Source organism: Centroberyx gerrardi, chromosome 23, assembly GCF_048128805.1.
Source record: "Centroberyx gerrardi isolate f3 chromosome 23, fCenGer3.hap1.cur.20231027, whole genome shotgun sequence".
In the NCBI taxonomy this organism is placed as follows: domain Eukaryota; kingdom Metazoa; phylum Chordata; class Actinopteri; order Beryciformes; family Berycidae; genus Centroberyx; species Centroberyx gerrardi.
In genome coordinates, this window is record NC_136019.1 from 7,162,429 (window position 1) to 7,184,640 (window position 22,212).

General features: G+C 44.2%; 1 protein-coding gene across 1 annotated transcript in view; it reads right to left on the bottom strand.

Annotated features, from left to right (window-relative positions):
* Positions 1 to 3,624: 3,624 nt before the first annotated feature.
* arhgef40 (Rho guanine nucleotide exchange factor (GEF) 40) overlaps positions 3,625 to 22,212 on the bottom strand; it is a 44,620-nt gene continuing 26,032 nt past the window's right edge. Inside the window, exons 15-27 of the mRNA XM_071910904.2 lie at positions 21,777 to 21,896; positions 20,653 to 20,844; positions 19,596 to 20,120; positions 18,596 to 18,966; positions 17,460 to 17,709; positions 16,634 to 16,723; positions 14,174 to 14,380; positions 12,363 to 12,542; positions 11,713 to 11,893; positions 10,045 to 10,155; positions 7,337 to 7,446; positions 6,443 to 6,486; positions 3,625 to 6,154 (exon numbers count right to left, since the gene is read on the bottom strand). Of these exons, the coding sequence (XP_071767005.2) occupies positions 6,460 to 6,486; positions 7,337 to 7,446; positions 10,045 to 10,155; positions 11,713 to 11,893; positions 12,363 to 12,542; positions 14,174 to 14,380; positions 16,634 to 16,723; positions 17,460 to 17,709; positions 18,596 to 18,966; positions 19,596 to 20,120; positions 20,653 to 20,844; positions 21,777 to 21,896 (2,364 nt within the window). The 3' untranslated portion in view covers positions 3,625 to 6,154; positions 6,443 to 6,459. The remainder of the gene's footprint in view (positions 6,155 to 6,442; positions 6,487 to 7,336; positions 7,447 to 10,044; positions 10,156 to 11,712; positions 11,894 to 12,362; positions 12,543 to 14,173; positions 14,381 to 16,633; positions 16,724 to 17,459; positions 17,710 to 18,595; positions 18,967 to 19,595; positions 20,121 to 20,652; positions 20,845 to 21,776; positions 21,897 to 22,212) is intronic.

The following is a 22,212-nucleotide window of genomic DNA, read 5'->3' on the forward strand; positions in this document are numbered from 1 at the left end:
CAACAACAAAAGGCTTCAGCCAGTGTAATGAATAGGCTATTATGTAATGAATGCATGCTAACAGATAAAAACCAGTTAGTTAGTTAGTTAGTTAGTTGTGTTAACCAGTGGTAAGTCTGAATGTTTCTCTCCTACAGGCCTTGGGTTTAGGTTTTAAATGTGGTAAAAATTCACTCTGAAGGTAAATGTTGGCTGGAAAATTCAAATGTCTTTGCTGACGCAGATCATATCTCCTGGATCAGCCATTGTAAGCCTGCTATTGTGTATCTGAGAGTCTGGCTAAGTGAGTGGCATATGTGCAGTGCATGCTTGTCTCAGTCTATGTACATAGTAAATCAATGTGTGTGTGTGTGTGTGGTGCACATTTTGTGTGCGTACAAGCACACACATCACACATTTTGCATGTCAGCAGGCTATATGTGAGTGAAAGAGCCTATATGCATGCAGCTCTGTGTCTGCTGGTGTGTTCCTGCAACTGTACTGTGTACGTGTGTGTGTGTGTGTGTGTGTGTGTCCCAGTGTGCGTGCGTGTGTGTGTTTCCGTCTGTCTGTCTGTTTGTCTGCCTGTGTCTGTGTTTGTGTGTGTGCTCACAGTACATATGTGTACGTGTTTGCGGCTGCCACAATGGCATCATCACCCGCCCCTGACGCTTTGATTGTTTTCTCCGCCGCAGCAGAAATGCACCAATTAATATGCAGAGAGTGAGTGAGACAGAGACAAACAAAAAAAAAAAAAAGAAAGAAAGAAACAGCCGTGAGGGAGGGAGACAGGGAGGGAGGGGTGATGAGGGGGGGGGGGGGGGGGGTGGAGGGGGGTTGGGGGTTGTGGGGGGGGGGGCAGAAGAGATGGCACAGAGAGAAGGAAAGAATAGAGGTTGGGGGGGTAAAATGAAAGATGAGGAAAGAGTGTATGCGTGTGTGTGTGTGGGGGGGGGTGTTATAGTGAGTGAGTATGAGAGAGAGATGGAGTGAGATAAGGAGCGAGGGTGGAGGTGGGGTGGGGGGGGGCTTTGGATGGAGGGGATGAAATCTGATAGATGTTTGAGTAAAAACAAGAGAATGAGGGAGGGAGGGGTGGCAGGAGAGAGAAAAAGAGTGAGGGATGACGGGGGGGGCAGCGGGGGGGATCAATATGTACATATTTAGTGAGAGATGGTGGGAAATCAATTGAAAGGAGGGGAGGGGAATTGATTTGGGGGGGCGGAGGGGGGAGGGGAGGGGAGGGGGGGCAGAAAGGAGGGAGGAGGAGGAAGGAGACGGAGGAGTGCAGAGGTGGAGTGATATGTGGCTACGGCTGCTGTCCTTTTTGTCGCAGTGTCAGGGTATTGATACTGTAATACACCCCCCCACAACCCCCCTCCCACCCCCCCCACCCAACCCCTCATCTCCGCTCAGACCCCCCACCCCCCACCCCCCACCCCCCCCATCACAATGCTGCCGTGACAACGGCTGTCGCGGCGACGCCTACTGGCACAATGCAGCCACAATACTGAGGGCACTGAAGCATCACACACACACACACACACTCACACACACACACACACACGGGCACAGACACACAGAGCGGTGCAGGCCAGAGAGAGAGAGAGAGAAAGAAGGAAGGAAGGAGGGAGGGAGGGAGAGACAGAAAGAGAAAAGGGGAGGAGGAGAGATATAAGGAGGGAGAGGTGGAGATTAAGAGGGAGGGAGGAAGATGGATGGATAGAGGGGAAATAGTGAGGGAAGGAGAGAGAAAAGGATGGAGGGAGGGGAAGGGGACGTGGATTGATGGAGAGACAGGAGCGAGGGAGGGAGGGAGGTGGAGAGATATGGCGGGATAATGTTACATGTGTAAAATGCCGGAGGGTGTATGCCCATAGAAACATGTTTAATGGCTTTTATGATTGCAGGAAAGGTTGTGTGAGGTGTATTTTCTGACAGAGTGATGTATGCATCGCATGTCTGTAATAACAAGGTGTTTATATTGCATTGGGAGTCTATATTGGGCAGCATCAAGTGTGTCCTATATGTTTGCATTTATGCATACTTGTGTTTAGATATTGCATATGTGTATCATTTATAAGTATGCATGTGGCAATGCGTGCATACTGCATACAGCATGTGTTAACAGTTGTATGTAAGCCTATAATGCCGCCACAATACTGTGACAACGCAACACACAAAGGCATATGGGCAAGTGTTTGTCTGATGGGGAAAACAGGCTGTGTGCTTGAAATCCTGAAATGAGCGTTCGCAAGTTTTTACAAAGTGTTCGTTTTGTTTTTTGTGTTTTTTTTTTGCGTTTGTTGCTCAGTATATTGTCGGTGTCAAAGTTGCATTGAGAGAAAAATGCACGCCGCCTGCTCTGACCTCCCTTCACCAAAATGTCTGCGCCGGCATATTACTGTATCTCCCCCCAACATGCACTCTCATTTACAAAAGAAACGCTTGGCTGGCTGCCTATAAGTCAGTTTATCCGCGTGAGATGACCAACGTCCCTCTCTTTCTCTTTCTCCCCCTCTCTCTCTCTCTCTCTCTCTCTCACTATCTCATACAGTGTGTGTGTGTGTGTGTGCGTATGATCTATAGTTCCCTGCTCTCTCTCTCCCTCTCCCTCTCCCCCCACCACCCCAACCCCCTCCCCCCCCTCCCTCACCCTAACCCTTCTTAATATGATGTAAAAAGCTAATCGCATGCAAATGTCTGTTGTCCCGGTAACCGGGCCTGAAAAATCCCTTTGATGTTTCCCCCGACTCATTCTCTTCACGTTCTCTTTGTTCGCCACAGTCTCGCTGCTTTGTCAACATCCCCCCTTTTACCCCGCTCTCTCTCTCTCTCTCTCTCTCTCTCTCTCTCTCTCCCTCTCTCCTTCATCCATTCTACAACTCTCTCGGCCTCTCTCTCAGTTCTCTCCATTAGAAAAAAAAAAAAAAAAAGTTCTCCTAACTCTACTTTCTGCTGCCTGCCGCTATACCACCCTGCCTCTTTGTGTCTCCCTCATTCTCTCTCTCCTTCTATAAGCCCCCCTCTCTATTCTTCCCCTCTTTTTTTTTCTCTCCTCCTCCTCTCCCCCTCGTGCTTCTGCTCTCCCCTTGACTGTGCCTCTCTGTCTGTCTGCCCCTTCGCCCTCGCTCATTTCCCATCATTCCCACCTACTGTCTCCTGTCCTTCTCCTCTGTCGCTCCCTTTCTCCCTCCCAGCTCTGCCCCTTCCTGTTGCACTGCTCCCTCCCTCCCTCCTTCCCTCCCTCCTTCCCCTATTGCCCACCCTTTATCTCTCATTCCTCTCTCTGTCCCTCACACACGCATGCACAGATGGACACACACTCACACATATGCACAGATGCACACACACACACACTCAGACTGCCCTCTCCCTCGCTCTCTTTTGAGAATTTGATCCCTGGAACTATTTGATATGGCGCTAGTAGTTATCTAATCATTCTGGGTTTTTGTGAGTGCGGGCCCGGTGGAAGCAGTGGAACAGCTGTCTTTCGGACAAGAGACCCTTGCTCATTACAGTGCGTTCGGAGGTTGCGGGGTTAGGCCTCATTTCGGGGTTAGCCCTCCTATTACAAGGTTCAAGCACAACCTCTTACCCCCCCCCCCCCCCCCACTGCTAAATCCCCACTGAGAGGTTTGAAACTTTTCCACGATGGCTCCCATCCAGTTTTAATTCAACACAGGAAAGGTAAAAACAGTCGTAGTACAATTATCATCAAGTACACTGTAAGCAAAACATGCATTTTCCAACATTCCACATTCCAATGCCTTCCAAAAAAATGTAAACATCAGGCAGAGTTTGTCATAGAAAAGAGCATGTAACAAGGAAAACGTTTCTATACATTAATACTATGCAATGCAATGGCATACGAAGGCGAGGGATTCTGAATATGACAATCTATATTGCAGTAAGAATGAAAGATGGTGTTCATTACATTGCTTTCGATATAATGCAATGTACCAAACAGCTATAGGCTATGTAGTGTATGGGCTTCTGCAAGCCGACAAATTACATATTGATTCAGGACAGCTCAATACCCATTTGCAATTTTTGAATTTGGATGCAGATATGAAATGTGCTAAATCTGATGCAGCGACAACCGCTGCTGCTTTGCTTTCTTGAAGACGCAAGCTTGACCCGCTCTGCTGGCTTTCGCTACCTGACGGTTTCTTATTGTACCTTAACCATTATATTGTTTGACCCAACACTGTTAAAAAAAATACACTATTCAAACTGTTGAGTGACTGCTGATCTGTTTTACTGATTGGATGCTTGCTGTCATAAAATACACTACATCAGATTATGCCAAATTCCACCAAAATCGACTTTAAATTGTTATTCTGCAGAAGTATATTTCCTGTAACATTTTCTGTTGTTCCATTCGTTCTGAGTTATGAATTCTCAAAATCAAGGATAAAGCAATCCTGTGACATCACATAACTGCACTGCATCAAACATTCAACCATTTCAGGCAATACAATTTGATGATGTCATTAGAGCTGCATTTTCCCCGATCTTGGAAACTCATGACTCAAAATTCACAAAAACCGCAGAAATAAAATCTTAGGAAAATGCCTTGCTTTGTAGAATAACAACCTACAGGTCAATTTTGGTGAAATGACCCTTAACGCATAATGATGTAGTGCCTGATTTAACCAGTAAAACTGGGATAAAGCACAAAGACCCAATCCACATATCTCCATTTTATGGAGAGCATTCCGTTTAGAAAAGCACATCAAAACTAGACTATATTTAATGACGATACTTCTTTTTATACACCCCAGAACAAATCAACATTGCACAGACACCCATTTTATTCCTTTGGCATACAGAATATGGCGTCTTATATTAAAGGCATAGTATTAAATTCAATGCATTATTTGTTCCAAAGACCCACTGTGAGGCAGGAAGACAAAAACAAGTTAAGTTCGCCATATTTTTCTTAACTGTATCCCAAAGAACATTATAAGGCACAAAGAAGCTCATATTGTTGACATAACTTACAGTCTAAGCAAGACTAAATACCATTTTGCCCTCAAATCCTTGACATTGATAATATATGCAACATATCTTTGGTAACAATTAGCTTAAACAAACACGGTAACATGTATAGCTGTCGGTTACCATATGATGTTCCTGTTCTTTACATCAAGGCAATGCTTACTGTACTTTTTCTGTAACCTTGCCTGTCGTTCATTTAGCTTTCCACTGATCTATACACTGTACCAGGCTCTAAAATGGCCACAGTGTGTGTGTGTGTATGTGTATGCGAATGTGAACAGTACTCTACTGTTTTATAACAATAAGAATGTCTGCTCACTGCATGTGTGAGGGACAGTGTGTGTGTGTGTGTGTGTGTGTGTGTGTGTGTGTATGTGTGTATGTGCGTGCTCACACCACCCCTGCCTCATTTGCATAGATGCAATCACACCTAGCCTATACCACATGATTTTACACAGGCAGGAAAGAAAAAAAAAATTACCAAGCCTGAAAAGCCTATACAGTACTCCAATCAGCGTTCTGAAAATGACAAATGTAGTATATAATACATTCTAAATCTGCAATCCTACGGTGGATTTGTGCCCCGCATATTACTTCCTGTTTATTATCAGATGCTGGAGCATGTGATCCGTACAGTCAGCCAGCCAGGCAGTCAGTGGTTCAGACCAAGTGGTTTGGCCTAGTGGGGAGCCGCGGGGCAGACAATGGCCGCACTGTGTGGCTGAAGTGCCTTTGGTGTCAATGACTCTGCCAGCAACTGAGACTGGCAGATCCAAAATGGCGGAGCACAGAGAGCCCCGCTGGTGCTTGTCATGATTTAATAGGGCAGTTTTGATCCTTTTTCACATGCAGCCATCCTCTGGGGTTAATAGGCAGAGCTGATATGTTTAAACGGGTGAAAGCATTGCAGTGCAGCTCTCACCCGTCTGTTGGTGTTTATTTTTGTTTTTTTTTAAGGAAGAAAGCAAGGGAAGGGAGAAAGTAAAGGAGATGGGAGAGATGCAGGGAAGGAAACGAGGGAGAGCAAAGAGAGAGGGAGATGTTCAAGTCGAGTTGGAGGTGTTCGTTTCTGGCGCTGTCGTTTCTCTTCGCTCTCCCCCCGTCCAGTTTGACTCGCCCAGAGGTGGAATAGAGATGTTTCAGTCTTCGTCATGTCCAGGGTCCAGTTTTTCTGATTGGAAAATGGAAAGTTTCAGAGAAAGAGAAAGAGAAAGAGAGAGAGGAGATGAAATATCAGATTTCTAGATATTGCATCTTTACAGAAGTTTAAAGTGTCCTTAAGGAAGAATTTGTTTCTACGTGATTCCTTTGATTAGAACAGAGTAAAAAATCGGTACAAGGTGCAGAATAAGAAAGAGAGGGATATGGGATGAGGTTATATGAGCAGCGGATGTAAAGAGAGCAACGATAGAAAGAAAGAAAAAAATGAAAGAAACATTGAATAAACAGAGTTACTTACTCTTATTGAGATGACAGTTACACGGCTGTGGAGGGAGACTGACTCTGGAGAGATAAATAACAGAAACAGTCACATTTTTCACGTGTGTGTGTGTGTGTGCGTATATATGAAAGCGTGTGTGTGCACACAAGCGCCAATCCACCCTCTGTTGTTGAATATGTGCATATCGCTGTCTGTGTGTTTGGCCTATCTGCTTGGGCTGTGTGTGTCCGTCTGTCTGTCAATCTGTTCCCTTCACAGTCTGTTTGCCAATCTGTCATATTCTGTTTGCTAGATAAGGAGATTGAGAGAATTTCCGTGTGTGTGTGTGTGTGTGTGTGTATGTGTGTGTGTGTGTGTATGTGTGTGTCCATTGAGCAATTCATTTAAATTGTACCAGGGAGATGGCAAGCAGGTATTCCTATTTCCTTTTACCTAAAAAAAGATGCATGCACACTGTCTTCACTTGCACATCTTATTAGCGTATAACAGCACATATGCAATTTGGTGGACATTCATATATTTATAAATGTATTGTATTATATATAGTTCATATATTTTTGAGTAAGATTTTGTGTGAGAATCAGTTTTTTGATGTAATTTGACTGATGTTTGATGCTTTTATTATGTTGAATATGCTTTTATTAGGCATGCTTATTATGTATGTTTTCATTATGTTTGTGCAATTATTGAGAGTCTAAGACAAGTTTCCCTATGGGGACAAGAAATTATATCGTATCGTATCGTATTTTTAGTAAAGGTGGTCCCAGTGGGAATCGAACAAAGGCAAATCGAAGTTTTTCATAATCTGTGCAAAAAAAGAGGAATCCCAGTTGTCTTCATCCACCCTAAAATCACCGCCCTGTGTGTGTGTGTGTGTGTGTGTGTGTGTGTGCGTGCCTTAAGAGAACCCACCTGTGTGTAACTTGTTGATCCAGAGCTTTTCTTGGGGTCCCTTCCAGACGCCGGGGAACCCCCCTCCTTCTGACTGCCTACAGAGGAGGAGTCTGAACAGCTACTGTGGACTGAGAGAGAGAGAGAGGGAGAGAGAGAGAGAGAGAGAGAGAGAGAGAGAGAGAGAGAGAGAGAGAGAGAGGGAGATAGAGAGAAGAGAGGGGGGGGGAGAGAGTGTTAAAATACATCCACCAGGTGTTGGACATATCTAAAAAGATGTAGCTTCCCATCACTGTGGAGCAGAAAGTGGGAAAAAAAACAATGATGATGATGTCCTCTTGCATACCGGCTTAATTTGCATGCATGAGTTTGTTTGGCAATCATATATTAGCAATGTGTTACGCACTTTGTGTTATGCGACGTACAAATTATCTACGAATTGAGAGAGAGAGAGAGAGAGAGAGAGAGAGAGAGAGAGAGAGAGAGAGAGAGAGAGAGAGAGAGAAGGGGTTATTTCATTCTTTTCAATGAATTTCTAACAGCATGTTCCATCCCAGAGGACAATTCATGCATTGAGAGCCTGTGCTACTGTACTCAATGAGACACCTGGTGAGCAGTATGTGCATTACACCAAGATATGAATGGGTAATTATTTTGGCTGTAGGGCAGCAGCGGCCTTTGGAGACTGGATGGTGGGCCTAGCATCTAAGGAATGATACTTCAGATCATGGTTTTTTGGGGTTTTTTTTTTAGCAGTGAGGACAAACCGCTGGTCTTAAAGAGAAATCCCCTCCCTCAGATTCTCTTACACTGTTATATATCAGCGATCTGTGATGCTCAACGCATTCCAGGACCTATTTTGTGATGCAAGTGTTGCAATTTTACTTTTACTTTCCCTCAACCTGCCTCCTCTACTTCTACCTCAATTGGTGATTTCCTACATTTCCCAGAATGCCTTTTGGCAAAACTCAGAGAACAGGTGTGAACTGGATTATACTGTATGTGTAGGTGGAGAGAGAGCGATAGTGATAGCAATAGCTGAGTAAGCGCAAGAGAGCGTGTTGTACGGTATATGATATATATGATCTATGATGATGTGATGTCCTATATGATATATAGTATCTATATAGTAACTGTATATAGTATGTATATGATGTAGTAAACAATGGATATGAAGTATGTATATGACCTAGTATAGGATGATGTGTATGTATATGTGGTATGTATGATGTAGTATGGTATATGATGGTATGTACAGCCCTTTGAGACTTGACTGGAATAAAGGGTTTTATAAATAAACAAGACTAGACTAGACTAGACTAGAGTGATTTGTGCCCAAAACGTCTTGTGGCTGCATTGCATTCTGGTCTACTGAGGCTGCTGTCGGTGGAGAAATTGGTCTCTCTGCCTCTTCTACGATGGATTTCTCCCTGTATGATTGTCGAACGTCGGTGCAAAATGGTGAATCTAGAAAAAAACACCCTCGCTCCAAAACCTGATGTTTATTGTTTTCACTTTTCTGCTATCAAACTCCATTGTAGCTGGAAATATCTCGACGCTTGGCCAGTTATCTGCAGGAAAAAGAAAAATACACCACCAAACAACAAAATGGGCCCAGGAATGCACGGTACGTCGCCAATAGCTGTTTTACAGCAGTGGGAAAGTGTTTTAGGGTGGATTTTTTCCCCCTTAATATTTTTATTGATATGGTATAGGACGGATGAGACAGCCACAGACTAGGGGAAACACAGAAGAGAAGGTTCTGGTAGGATTTGATCATAGCAGAAGTGTAGTGTTTCCAGAGGCGAGGTTCTTAAACCACTACACAATCTCTGCACACACACACATCACAGTTCTTTCAACTGTCTCAGCATGAGACAAATATCAAAAATTCATAGTCTAGCCTCGGGGCGCAGGATCGTGAAAACCATGTTATTACCTTTTTTTTTTGTCACGTGCAGACACACTCGAGATACTCCCATGGCCCGTTTTGTTTCCTGACTGTAATCTCAGGGCCACATCACCCTCAACTCAGAAAGCGAATTTGAACAATCCGGTAACCCGATCCGGTAATCTAAACCAAGCAACTTCCCGAACCCACTGTTTGAATTGAAAAATGATTACCCAACCCTCATTCAGTATTTGTAAGGGGAGAACTGAAACTGCCGGGTTTCATCCAAAAACACTATACATGTAACGGTTACCTGACGTATATCGCTAAGTATTTCCAAAAACTTACATTCTCTCAAATGTCACTATTTCATAAGAAAGGATCTTACAGCAGCAAATAGCTTAAAAGGTAGTAAAGATAGTATTCCATAGTATATTTTATTTTATGGCGAGTAGCATTTTGTAAACATAGGTGTTCAATTTCTTTAAACGGAGGATACTTTGGAATCAAGCTCTGCTAGTTGTGTGTGTATAAATGTGTGTATATCAACTTGGAGATAAATGTATGTGTCTAGATTGGCATCAAGTCAGTTTTACTTCAATTGGAAAGTGGATTTTCCTTTAAAATTCAAAAACTGTTTTGCCATAAACAGATTATCACATCTCAAATCTATCAGGGTCAATTCACTTTCAATTCAGTCAATTCAGATTGCCAATTCAAACTGGACCTCACATAATAATCTCCATAATCTCCTTTCCTGTGCATACTGCTTCTGCAACACCCTGCACTTAGGAGAGGAAAAAAAAAATATTCAGAAATATTTCCCCATGAACCTCACCTCGGTCGTTGAGACTGTAGATGGAGTCCAGTTCTCCGGCTTGAGTTCCCGTCACGTCCAGCAGCAGCTTACTGGAAACTCCCATGCAAAGAGATTCCTTCAGACACAACTCTGGGAGGACAGAGGGGGGCAAAGAGAGAGGAGAAGTCATAAAAAACCCCAATATGATTTCAATAATGCTTTACATATCAGGCCTACACACTGTAAGCATATTTTATTTGGTGGCTTTTATCTAAAGTATATTACAGTACCGCTGATTGACTGTATTTTCAGTAAGGGTGGGAATCTCACCCCTAACCCTGGCATGTTGTACCCTTCTACACAGGACAGATGACAGTGCAGCTGTGTTGTGGGTTGCATGAAGGGAAGGGAAGACCTTGGTCAAAAAATATTCGGAAATACTTTAGCACTGCAAAAAATCTCCATCTTAACAAGTCATTTAGTCTATTATTGAGTCCTAAAATCGTACTTTTCTTAAAATAAGTGAAAAAATCCAATGCAAATCAAGAATTTTGTAGACTCAAGTGTCATTTTCTTGATAGTAGTGCAGTGATCCTTTCTGACTTAACACTCATTTGTGAGTGTTAAGTCTGCATTGGTGTGAAACTGCGTTGGAAACAAGTAGAATCATCTCACCTCATTGTCAGAATTTTTCTCTTGGCTTAAAAACAATAAGATTTGAAGGCTGAATATGAGACTAAATGACTTGTTAAGATGGGCGTTTTTTGCAGTGCGTGTCTTGTTTTTGGGGCAGAATGATGTCGCCACACAGCAAGAAGGAGCAGGGTTCAGGGTTTGTGTACGTTTCCTCCAGGTGCTCCGGTTTCCTCCTTCACTCCAGAGACATGCAACTCAAGTGGATGAGTGACTCTAAAAAGGGGCGTGTTCACACCCGGCATGCTTGGGGCAGTCTATTCAACCTCTGGAGCGTTTACTCCTGTAGTTCATTTCATCTGGCCAGGTGAGAACAACGTCAAAGTCCTCTTCCAAGCCGACTGCGGTGCGGAGTGAGAACGTAATCTGAACCGACTACAGGAAACGACCCCCAAAATGCAAAAGTTTATGGGTGTAAGGAGACGGATGTTAACATCTGATAGACAGCAGTGGAATTGGATTTGGAGTGGAATTGGATTTTGGAGGAATTTGGCCTCCAAAATCTCTAACCTGGCAGGATGACATGTTACCAAGACCAATGTACGAGCTACTTGTGAGTCCATGTGACTTTTGTTTACAAGCCTTGGTTCCGCTTGTAATTGGACAACGTGAACCTAAACAAACCAACTACAAAAATGCAACAAAGTAAACTTTTCCACAATGGCTCGGACCAAAGACAACAAACTGTTAATGCGATCACACGCTTAATTTCCCGTAAGCATGAATGTGAGTGTATCTGTCTGTTTGCAGCCCTGTAATGTCTCCCTGCCTTCCACCCAGTGCATGCTGGGATTGAGTTTGAAAAGGATTAACCGGCTAGAGAAAATGAACGAGGTACGAGCTGCAGGAAAACATTTGAACGTCAACTTTTTTACATTTAACATTACAGACTATTTGTTAATACGATCTGAACCAGGTCTGGTGAAGAGTTCAGGTTGATGGGGTTTTTGTAAGTGGCAACGAGTCAGAGAAAGCTGAAAGTTGAGGCTTCGGGGGTCAAAGGTCACACTGTACCCGTGTTGTTGATGGCGTGCGTCCAGAGCAGGTGGGCGATGTCATGCGTCCAGGCCTCCCTGTCCTCCCTGCTCTGGGTTTGGAGCGTGAGACAGTCTCTGGTTCGAGGAGCCTGCCGGACCCACAGTTCAAACTTCACTCCCTCCTCACCCACACTCTGAGTCAGACCCATCTCGCCCGCCTGCAGCAGGAAAAGAAGAGGACAGAAACGGAAAAAAACGAGAAGATTGAGAATAAATTAAGGAATCTGAGAAAATAATCAGCAAAATCAAGACAACAAAACAACCAAAAGTTTAATCAAAGGAATGGAAGTGATGATGAGATGGAAAAAAAAATGTAGAGATTTAATCGCATAGTGCGCAGCAGAAAAGTCCAAATGAAAGTAAAATAAAGTGACAATAAAAAAGAAGGAATAGACAGTCCCATCATCAGTGTCTCAGCAAAGAAAGAGACAAGCAGTTAAGTGTGTGTCAAGTCTGGCAGCAGCTCGGCAGCTCAGTTTGTCTTCGTTTGCTTTCAATTTAATCAACTCTGGAAGTGGACTTTCCTCAAAATCCATCGGGGAGAGAAAGAGAAAGAAAGAGACGGAGATAGTGAGAAAATCAGAAGAGAGATAAAGAGAGAGTGTGTGTGTGTGAGCGTGTGGGTACCTTGATGCTGTGTTTGTAGCTGTAGGCGGTGCGTCCCGGGCTCAGGCTCTTCTGCTTGGTGAAGATGATGACGTGCTGGTAGAGGAAAACGCTCCTCACCCCCGTCCTCTTCCTCCTCGCTCCCCCGCACACCGCCAGCTCCCCGTGCCGCACCAGCTCGCCGCGCTCCGCCACGGGGACCTGAAAACAGTCGCACACACACACGCGCACACACACACACACACACATTAGGATGCACACATCGTCTACGGCCTAAGGCTCAAGCCCAAGGCCTTATACCGCAAAAGATAACATCTTAATATCTATCTTCACAAGTGACTTAGTCTCGTATTGAGTTTTAAAATCACGTTTCCCTTGTGAAAAAATCTTCCAGTGGGGTGGAATAATTTCGCTTGTTTCTGATGCAGTTTCACCTGTTCTATCTGTGACGGCATTTTGAAATAAGGCGGATCACACTCGCCATTCTTGAAGCAAGCTGCTTTGCTTTGGAAACAAGTGACATGATCTCAGCGCTGTGGCAGATATTTTCACTTGTCCTTAGAAATATAACATTTTAAAGGGTCAATAAGTAAGATTATAAGTTCCAGGACATTTCAGCTACAAAGGATAGAAAGCCTCGTTCTCAAGCCAAAAAAGCAAATGACAAAGCAGTGTTATTATAACAGTATTTAGCATGGTGATATTTTACCTCTTCACTAGATAGTTTCTGTTGGATCTCTGCTCTAATTAGCTAGTTTACCAGTCTCTACTGTGAAAATGTGACTTTATTGTTTGTGTCAGTTACAAGTCAATGGGACGGGAGGTGTGTGTGTGTGTGTGTGTGTGTGTGTGATTGGGAGGGATACAGAGACTTGTTGATGTTGTTGCAACTCCTACTGGTCGCCAATAGAGGCCAATAGAAGTCATATTACTCACCCCTTTAAGACTAAATGACTTGTCAAGATCATACACACACACACACACACACACACTCAAACAGCAAACAGCTGAATAAACACAAACACTACAACAGGCTCAGGTCTTTTCAACCTCTCTGCTAAACAAATTTAAGAGGACCCACAATTTACCAGCCGCCAATTGTTTTATGTGGTGCCACAGGACTCTATTTTTAAACCTCTAGTGATGTGTGGGGCATGATACAAGTGATGCTTCACACACATTATGAACACCCACACCCACACCCACCCGGCCACACACACACACACACACACACACTCACACACATAAAGTCCTCCACTCACAGTCATTTTACTTGGAGAGCTTATGGAGCGTGTTTGAAGTACCTCAATGGGAGTGTTTGTGCTGCCATAATCTTTTTTTCTCCCTCTCAGGGGGAGGAGAGCTACAGTGTGAGTGTGTGTGTGTGTGTGTGTGTGAGTCAAACTTTTGTCATGACCAGCTCTGACTGATACAGCCGTGTCAGAGTAGCACAACATGCAGCGAGCGCCGGATGTGGAGTTTTCCGGCTTTGTGACACAAGATGAAGTTTTCTCGGATCGCCATTAGCTTTTCTTCCTGGGATCGACCTAATAAACGCCGTACCCGAAGGCTTCCTCGCCTCCTTTCCTTCCTTCCTCCCTTCCTCTCACCTTCTCTTCCCCCCCCCCCCTTCTTCCTTCCTCTTCCCTCCCTCTACGCTCTGAACAAAATAAACGACACACTAAGCGACACGACGGGTTCGTTTCATTTCCGTCTCTCTCTCTCTCTCTCTCTGTCTCACAAAGCCATCTGACCTCATCAAGACGAGCTTCTTTTCCCTCCCAAGAAAAGAAAGTGGGACTTGACGCGTAAACTGGGACAGGCGTTCTCACCGGACAGCCGACGATGAGGTCGCTGGCCCTGAGGTCCTCGCCGTGCCGCTGGGCGTGCCTGAGGATGGAGAGGGCGGAGTCGGAGGCGGGGTTCAGGCCGCCCAGCTCCTCCAGCGCCTCGCAGTACTGCTCCAGCCGCTGGGTGGGGGCCTGCAGGCAGTGGGGGAAGGAGAGAGGAGAGAGGGGGGAGGCAGGGGGGAGTTTGGACTGTGAGGGGGGAGGGAGGGAAGGAGGAAGGGAAAAGGAAATGGAAGTGAAGAGAGGGAGAGAGTTGAAACAAAAAGAAAAGATGTGAATGTTCCTCCTCAGGTCAAAATGTCTCAGAGAGTCTTAGTGTGAGTCCATCATCATTCAACAGTAGACATTATAACAATTACTTTCATTGAAAAGATGTGTTTTGTGCCACTGCAAAAAAATCTCCATCTTAACAAGTCATTTAGTCCATTATGGAGTCTTAAAATCATAATTGTCTTAAAATAAGTGAAAAAATCTGCCAAAGCGGTTAGATAATTTCACTTGTTTCCGATGCAAATCTGACTTCTGACTTCAAGATACTGACACTAATTTCTAGAAAATAGAAAACTTGTTTACAAACAAAAATAAGATTAGAAGGCTGAATATGAGACTAAATTACTTGTTAAGATGGATATTTTTTGCAGTGTGAAGGTTTAATGTAAATAAATGAACTGTTTTCTTTTTTTAAATCAACCTCACTGTGGTCTCAATTAGTCTTCAGGGATCCTAGACATTTTTACTAAATAAATTCTGTGACTATTCCGTGACATATAGAGTGAATTTCATGACCAATGTTGGTACACATCTGCTGTATGTTTTCATGTGTTTTGAAAATTCATATTGTTGAATGGCTGATTTGATGCCACATTCCTAGTTTTGTTAGCTGCAACTTTCACTTGAGACTTCTACAATCAGGAAATTTGTTGATTTTAAAGGCTTTTTTGGTTGAAAAAACAGGACTGTAAAAAAACATACCCACGACATTTCTAAATCTTTCAGGGAATGGATCACTTTCTGTGAATTTCCCCTAACCCTAACCCAATTTTTCAAATGACATTACATTTCTGGGTTTTCCATAGAAGCAGAAAAAGGCACACAGTACATCCCAGTGCTGAACGCAGGTGCCAGACAAATAAAGGTCATACATCAAAAACCAAAGTGGAGTCCGCTCATTGCAATGCTCCCTAATGCGTATTTATTACCAACTAGTCCCCAGGCTCTTCATCAGACTGATGAGTGGAGCGCACGGGAGCTTGAAAACGTCAGCAGTTGGTAATAAATACGCATAAGGGAGCATTGCAGTGTGCGGACTCCACTTTGTTTCTCTCTGGGTTTCTCCATGAATTCGCATTCCGGGCGTGAGCGTTGCCACATGCGCCGCTGCTGTCTTCATCATCGCTGCGATCATCACCGCAGTGATCATCATCATCATCATTAGCCTAAATGCCAGTTTCACATCTATCGCCATCACAATAACCGTAATCCCTCCTGCGACCGTGATCCAGAACATGCTCAAGCTGTTCTCAGAGATGCTACAGTTTGTGAATGAGCTTATAGTGCCTCCTTGTGGTGATTTGTCAGCATTGCACCGTATCAGAACTTCAATGCAGCCTCACAGATCTGTCATCTCCTTGTAAAGTTCCCTTAGTAATCTGATGATCCAGTGATGCTGTCAATGCATTAGCTTGAGTTAATTGTATCTTGCAAGCTCCAATTACTTTCCACATAATCCTTCTTTAATTAGCTTTGCTAGTGTACATTAAACATGTAAATAGCTTTACTGTATACAGCTCGTTTTTAATTGCTACCACTGTATAGAATAAAGCGACTTTAATTGGTTTCTGCTTGTGATGTGTTCGAAATAGACTTTTGTTAGTAATTATGATCTTCTTACCCTGAGGTTTTTGGGATTTTCTTTTAAATATTTTTTTTAAGCAAATGAACCTCTTACACCAAAAGGCCACCCACTATCCATCTAGTTTAACATTGTATGCACACTTGCACCCCAGCCTCTTATCTATTGTCATTATATTCATGTTTTGCTGTAGAAAAGACATTGCTATTATCAAATTAACCATTCTTTTTTTCTTTTCTGTTTTGACACAGATTTTTTTACACAGGTTACACAGCAGGTTTTATGACCCTGGCACCCATGAAATCTTTTAAAACCTGTTTTACAGTTTCTGTAATATGCAGTCATCAGTGAGAAAATTGGCCCCCTTTCTCTGACTTGAAGTATAGTAGACAGTCTTCAATCTTTACTATGTTTTTAAATTTGTTTTTACTGTTTTTACTATTTATTTCAGACAGTGGAAAAGTAGGGAGGAGGGGTGACACAGGAAGAAAAGTCTGGAAAAAACGACTCAACTATCTCTAGGCATACAAGTAGATTTTTTTTGGAGATACGAGGTTTTCATCAGACAGCAGCAATATGATGAATCTTACCTTAAAGTAGTCGGCAGCCTGTGTGACCAGTGGAGAGTCCAGTTCTGGTTTAGTCCTGATGTAGTGGGAATACTGGAGAAACTGCTCCCGCTGTGTGTGTGTGTGTGTGTGTGTGTGTGTGTGGAGGAGAGAGAAAGGAGAGAAAGGTGAGATAGATGAGGTTTGAGGGGGAAAAATGACAGGTATAATCATTCAATCCCTTTAATCCAATGAATCAGCAAATCAGAGTAACTGAGTTAAACATACAATCTGTCATTTATTTGACCTTTTATTTGACCAAATTTGGGTTTATTTAAAGTCATAATCCATGCCAATTGATATAAGTTGACTGTGATTCAACCTATATCCAGTTCATGAAAGCTTTTACAATTGGTGTTCTAAACAGCCGTTGTCTGGTAGCTCTTTCCCGGGAAGCCGCACAGGAAGTGATGCGTTTTACGTTTGCGGTTTGTTTGGAATAAACAGAAGAAGAAGAACTGGGTAGTTAGCATGAGCAGCGATAGCCACCATGGCTGAACAGACAAAGAAAAGAAAAAACTCAACAGAAGATCAGAGGAAAAAGACGTCACAGTACTGGACACACTGTTTGATTGACAGGTGATCTCTCTGGGAAGTGCCGTGCAGAAACACCACAGCAACGAGCGCTTAGCAACAAAGGTGTCAAAGTAAAATAAACTTTTTGGAGCTTTCTTTCAGATCTTAATCTAGTATTTCCAAACACTACCAATATAAACAAACCTTTTCCACCCTCAAAATATGTAAAACTCATACTTAGCTGCCAGTACTTAAATCAAAAGCTCAGACAATATTGACCTCACCGACTTACATATTTGCTGAAGCAGTCCTGCTGCAGCAGGCTCTGCAGGAGAGCGCCCTCCATGGCGGGGAGGAGGTACTGCGAGTGAAAGGTTCCGAGGCTGGCCCAGTTGGGGAAGAGAGCGTCTGCCTTGCCCCTGACGGAGGCCGGGGCGTCCGGGACGTCCAGCAGGGGCAGGTAGGTCTCCTCCACCCCCTTCAGCACGGCCACATACTGCCTCTCCGAACTCAGCATCCTGCACCACAGCAGGTACAGCTTACTGAGGGACAGAGGAGTGTGGGGACGATGGGGAGGGAAAGAAAATGAATCAGTAAATTTGGAAGAGAGGAACAAAGAGGTAGGAGTAGGAAGAGGAGGGGGAAACGAGAGGGAGGGGAGAGGAAGTGGAGGAGAGGACAGCAAGATGGAATGGACAGAGATCAAACAGGCAGTAATGATAAAGTTATCTGAGATTGCATTCTGACTGATAACATCATTCTGAAACGGACTTCAATTTATACTTAAATGATACAAAATGATGATGAAGTCACTTATCCCTTTCATCTCGGCTCGGCCTGCGCTTGATGAAATTCATAATATCAGTCTGGTTTGGGACTCATAGCCAACTCCGCCGACTCTCTCTCTTTCTTTTTCTCTCTCTCTCTCTAGCTGTCTCTCTCTCTCTATCCCTCTCTCTCTCTCTCTCTGTCTCTCCCTCTCTCTCTCCCTCTATCTCTCTCTCTCTGTTTCTCTGTCTCTCTCCTTCTCTCTCTCTTTCTCTCTCTCTCTCTCTGCCCCCCCTCTCTCTGTCTCTCTTTTTCTCTTCATCTCTCTCTCCCTCTCCCTCTCTTCCTCTCTCTCTCTCTCTCTCTCTCAGTCTCTCGCTCTCTATCTCTCTCTCCCAGTCTCTCTCTCTCTCTCTCTCCCAGTCGCTCTCTCTGCCTCCCCTCTCTCTCTGTCTCTATCTTTTTCTCTTCATCTCTCTCTCCCTCTCCCTCTCTTCCTCTCTCTCTCTCTCTCTCTCTCAGTCTCTCTCCCTCTCAGTCTCTCGCTCTCTATCTCTCTCTCCCAGTCTCTCTCTCTCTCTCAATTTCTCTCTCTTTCTCTCTCTCTCTCATACAAGAGAAAGCAAAGAAGACACAAACACACACAAAACCAGCACACACCTCTGCGCAGTAGCACCCGTCCTCTCCCCGCCCGTCTCCCTCTCGGTCCTGCCCAGCAGCACATGTTGCCGTGGCGACCCGGTGTGGTCCACCACCTCCTTGCTGCTGACCTCCACGCCTCGGATCAACACCCCTCCTCCTCCTCCAGCGCTCCACCCGGGGACGGCAGCTGCCATGGTAGCCGTGATGACCGGGTCGGCTAACGCCCGCCGCCCCAGCCAGGACAGCGGGGAGCTGCGGCTGGCCGCGCCCACGGGAGACTCCACCGGTTTAGGGGTGGCCGTGCCTCTGCGGGGGGCCAGGAGCGCCTGGAGGTCGAAGCTCGGGTGGCGCTTCCTGGGGGGCTTGGGAGGGAGCGGGGCCTCTGAGGGCTGCAGGGTGAGGGAGACGGTTATAAACGTACTGACATTATTATATGACATTAGCACTGGACAGTTTTATGGCTACAGATTAGCGATATATGGTCCGATGCCTTTTCATAAAAATGGGAGTCAGCCTGTCAATGTCATCCCCCGCTGATATGATGGAGGTGAGGATTGGATTTTAGAATGAAACCTGCTTTAAGGAGTTGCTAACCCACCTAAAAGAACTTCATTAGTCTGGGCTTTAGTTGACTTTTTGTTGTACCGTGATGGTTGAAACTCTAAACTCTAAATGCTGTTTTTTCCATCCTTCCAAGACAAAATTTCTGGGGGGAAACACTTATTTTTATATTAAATTGGTCAAATTTAAATATGTTTAAAATTAGCATAAAACATCGGCTATCTGCAGCTTCAGTCGAAAAATATTGGGATGTGTATTTGCCTTCAAAAAGTCCATATCGGTCTATTGAAAGATGTATTAGATGTAGATGTATTGAAAACAGATTGGACAAACACAGAATTATTTGCATTCTCTTACACAGGTCACAGTCAAGGTAATAGAATAGAATAGAATAGAATAGAATAACTCATATCATAGCAAATTCAAAAAATATGAAATATTCAATATAAAAACTCACACTCTTCTTCGCAGGATTCAGCAGGTTCTGCAGGAACTTCCCTCCTCCGGCTCCGCCTGTTCCTCCTCCTCCACTCCCTCCCCCTGTTCCCTCCTTCCTATTTCCTTTGTCCTCTCCTATCTTCAGCGTGGAGCAGGTCTGCGGTCTGAACAGCGACGCCAGGGAGCCCCAGGACTGCAGCGCCCCCTCCCCTCCTCCGGCTCCCAGCCCCCAGTCCCCCTCTCCCTCGGGCCCCATCAGGTCCCACAGGCTGCTGGCCGAGGGGGTCTTGGTCTTCCCCTGGCCCTGGTTCTGGCCCCGGTCGGCCTGGAGGAACCGGGGTTTGACCTGCGCCACGGTCCGCTGGTAGCGCTCCACCGTCTGGGTCCAGAGGTCCAGGAGCGCCCCGCCGCCCAGCTCCATGGCCAGGGACCGGGCGTCCTGGAAGCGGGACGGAGGGATGGGGGGGAGGGAGGCGAGAGGAGAGGTGGAGGAAGAGGAGGGGGAGGAGGAGGTGGAGGAGACGGCGTCGCACCACTGGGTGGCCTGCGCAGGAGAGAGGGAAAGGAGAAGGGAGAAAAAAAAAGATGATTTTGTTGTTTGCCCTGTAGGTTTTGAAACATCGATGTGTGTTTGTGTGCCTGCATTAGTATGTTGTACCTATACTACCAGTCAAAATTTAGGACACCATATTTTCCTTTATTTTTACTATTTTCCACATTTTAGAATAACAGTAAAGACATCAAAATTGTGAAATAACACAAATGGAATTATGCAGCGACCAAAAAAGTGTTAAACAAATCAAAACTATCTTATATTTTAGATTCTTTAAAGTAGCCGTCCTTTGCCTTGATGGAAAGCAAAGGCTTTGGAAAGAAATTCATACATAGGATCAACTTCACTATTTATATTTGTCTAAGAAACAAATTTCAAGCATTTAAGCGTAAGCCTTTAGATCAAAATGGCTTTAAGATAATGAAAAACATAGTACATTCAATCAGGTGTGTCCAAACTTCTGACTGGTAGTGTATATGTGCTGTAAGTGTGTATAAATTCTTTCCATTCCTGTGCGCGTTACCTCGGTCAGCGTGGACAGCAGCCTCTGTGTGTTGTCCAGGGTGGTCCAGCAGTCGGACAGGCAGTGGGACATGTCTCGAAGTTTCTCCCTGACCGGGGGAAGTCTGATCTGGACCTCGCCCAGGCCTTCCCAGTCCAGCTCACACCAGCCCTCCAAGTCACTCAGCACCGACAGAGTCTCGCTGTGGAGATCCTAAAGGATTCAAGAGGATACGTTATGAAGTTGAAATCATAATAGGAACTTGTAACTGGAATAGGAATTCATAACTTGCGCTGGAAATATCTCAACATTACGTAACCTTGTCTACATTTGGCCAGTTATCCACAGGAATAAGAAAATACACCACCAAACAACAAAATAGGCCCAGAATGCACAATCACATCATCAATAACTGTTATTTTAACAGTGTTAAAGTATTTAAGAGTGGATTTTTCTTTAAATACATTTGTTTACATTTGAAAAAACGTAACTTCTTATGTCTTTCAATAAGTAATTCAGAGTAAAATGTGTAGCAAAACATGCTTTAGGGTCTTGCAGGGCTAGTAAGGTTGATAATTGTTGTAATTACGTACATTACCTTTATCTTATTTTAGTCCCTACTTCTTCTATTACCCTGCTGCACTTGAATCATATCATACTTGACATTTCCTTGGCGTTGTCCGCCAATTGCTGCTCTGGCACCTGAATTTCCCCAAGGGGATCAATAAAGTGCTACCTTATCTTATCTTATCTTATCTTATCTTATCTTATCTTATCTTATCTTATCTTATCTTATCTTAATGCTTGGAATTGGTATGAAGGGAGACAGTATCTTATTGTTTTAGTGGAAAACATGAAATGGCCTTCAGATAAGATTTTAGGATTTTTTTATTTTAGGTAAAAATTCAAGGGGAAACAATGATTTGCCTGTCAATAAATCCCCTTGTTCAATTTTAAGAATCCCCCCCTAATGGTAAGCCAATAATAGTGAAAGTGTGTATTCCGAAATTGAAAGTAACTCGCAAATACGCCAACAAAGCAGTATTTTTAGTGCGTACACACACATGCACACAATTCCATACTGTACAAACATTTTGTACAAATACTACACAACACATGAAGACCAAAACATATCTAGCACTCACATTGGCCGTCTCTCTGAACGTCTTGAACTTCTGCTGTTTGAGAGAGAGTCTGCTGAGCGAGAGAGGAGGATCCTTGTAGTCTTCCAGCTGAGCGTGGACCTGCTCAATCTCCTTATCACACTGGAGCGTGAGGAGAGAGAGAGAGAGAGAGAGAGACAGAGGTGAGAGGAGGACAGAAGGAAAGAGAAACAAAGGGGATGAGAGGAGGAAAGAGCAATGAATAAAGAGAAGGGAGAAAGAAACGGGTGAGAGACAGAAGATGGTCATTTCACGCGTCTCATTCTATCAGTATACTGTATATAGTGCAATGGACCAATGTATGCCACGATGAATGATGGGGATGAGACGATATATCAAAATTCGCAATACAAAAATGTGACAATATGTATCGTGGGGCAGAAAAATGAATCGCGATATTAGCTCCATTTTATTCTGC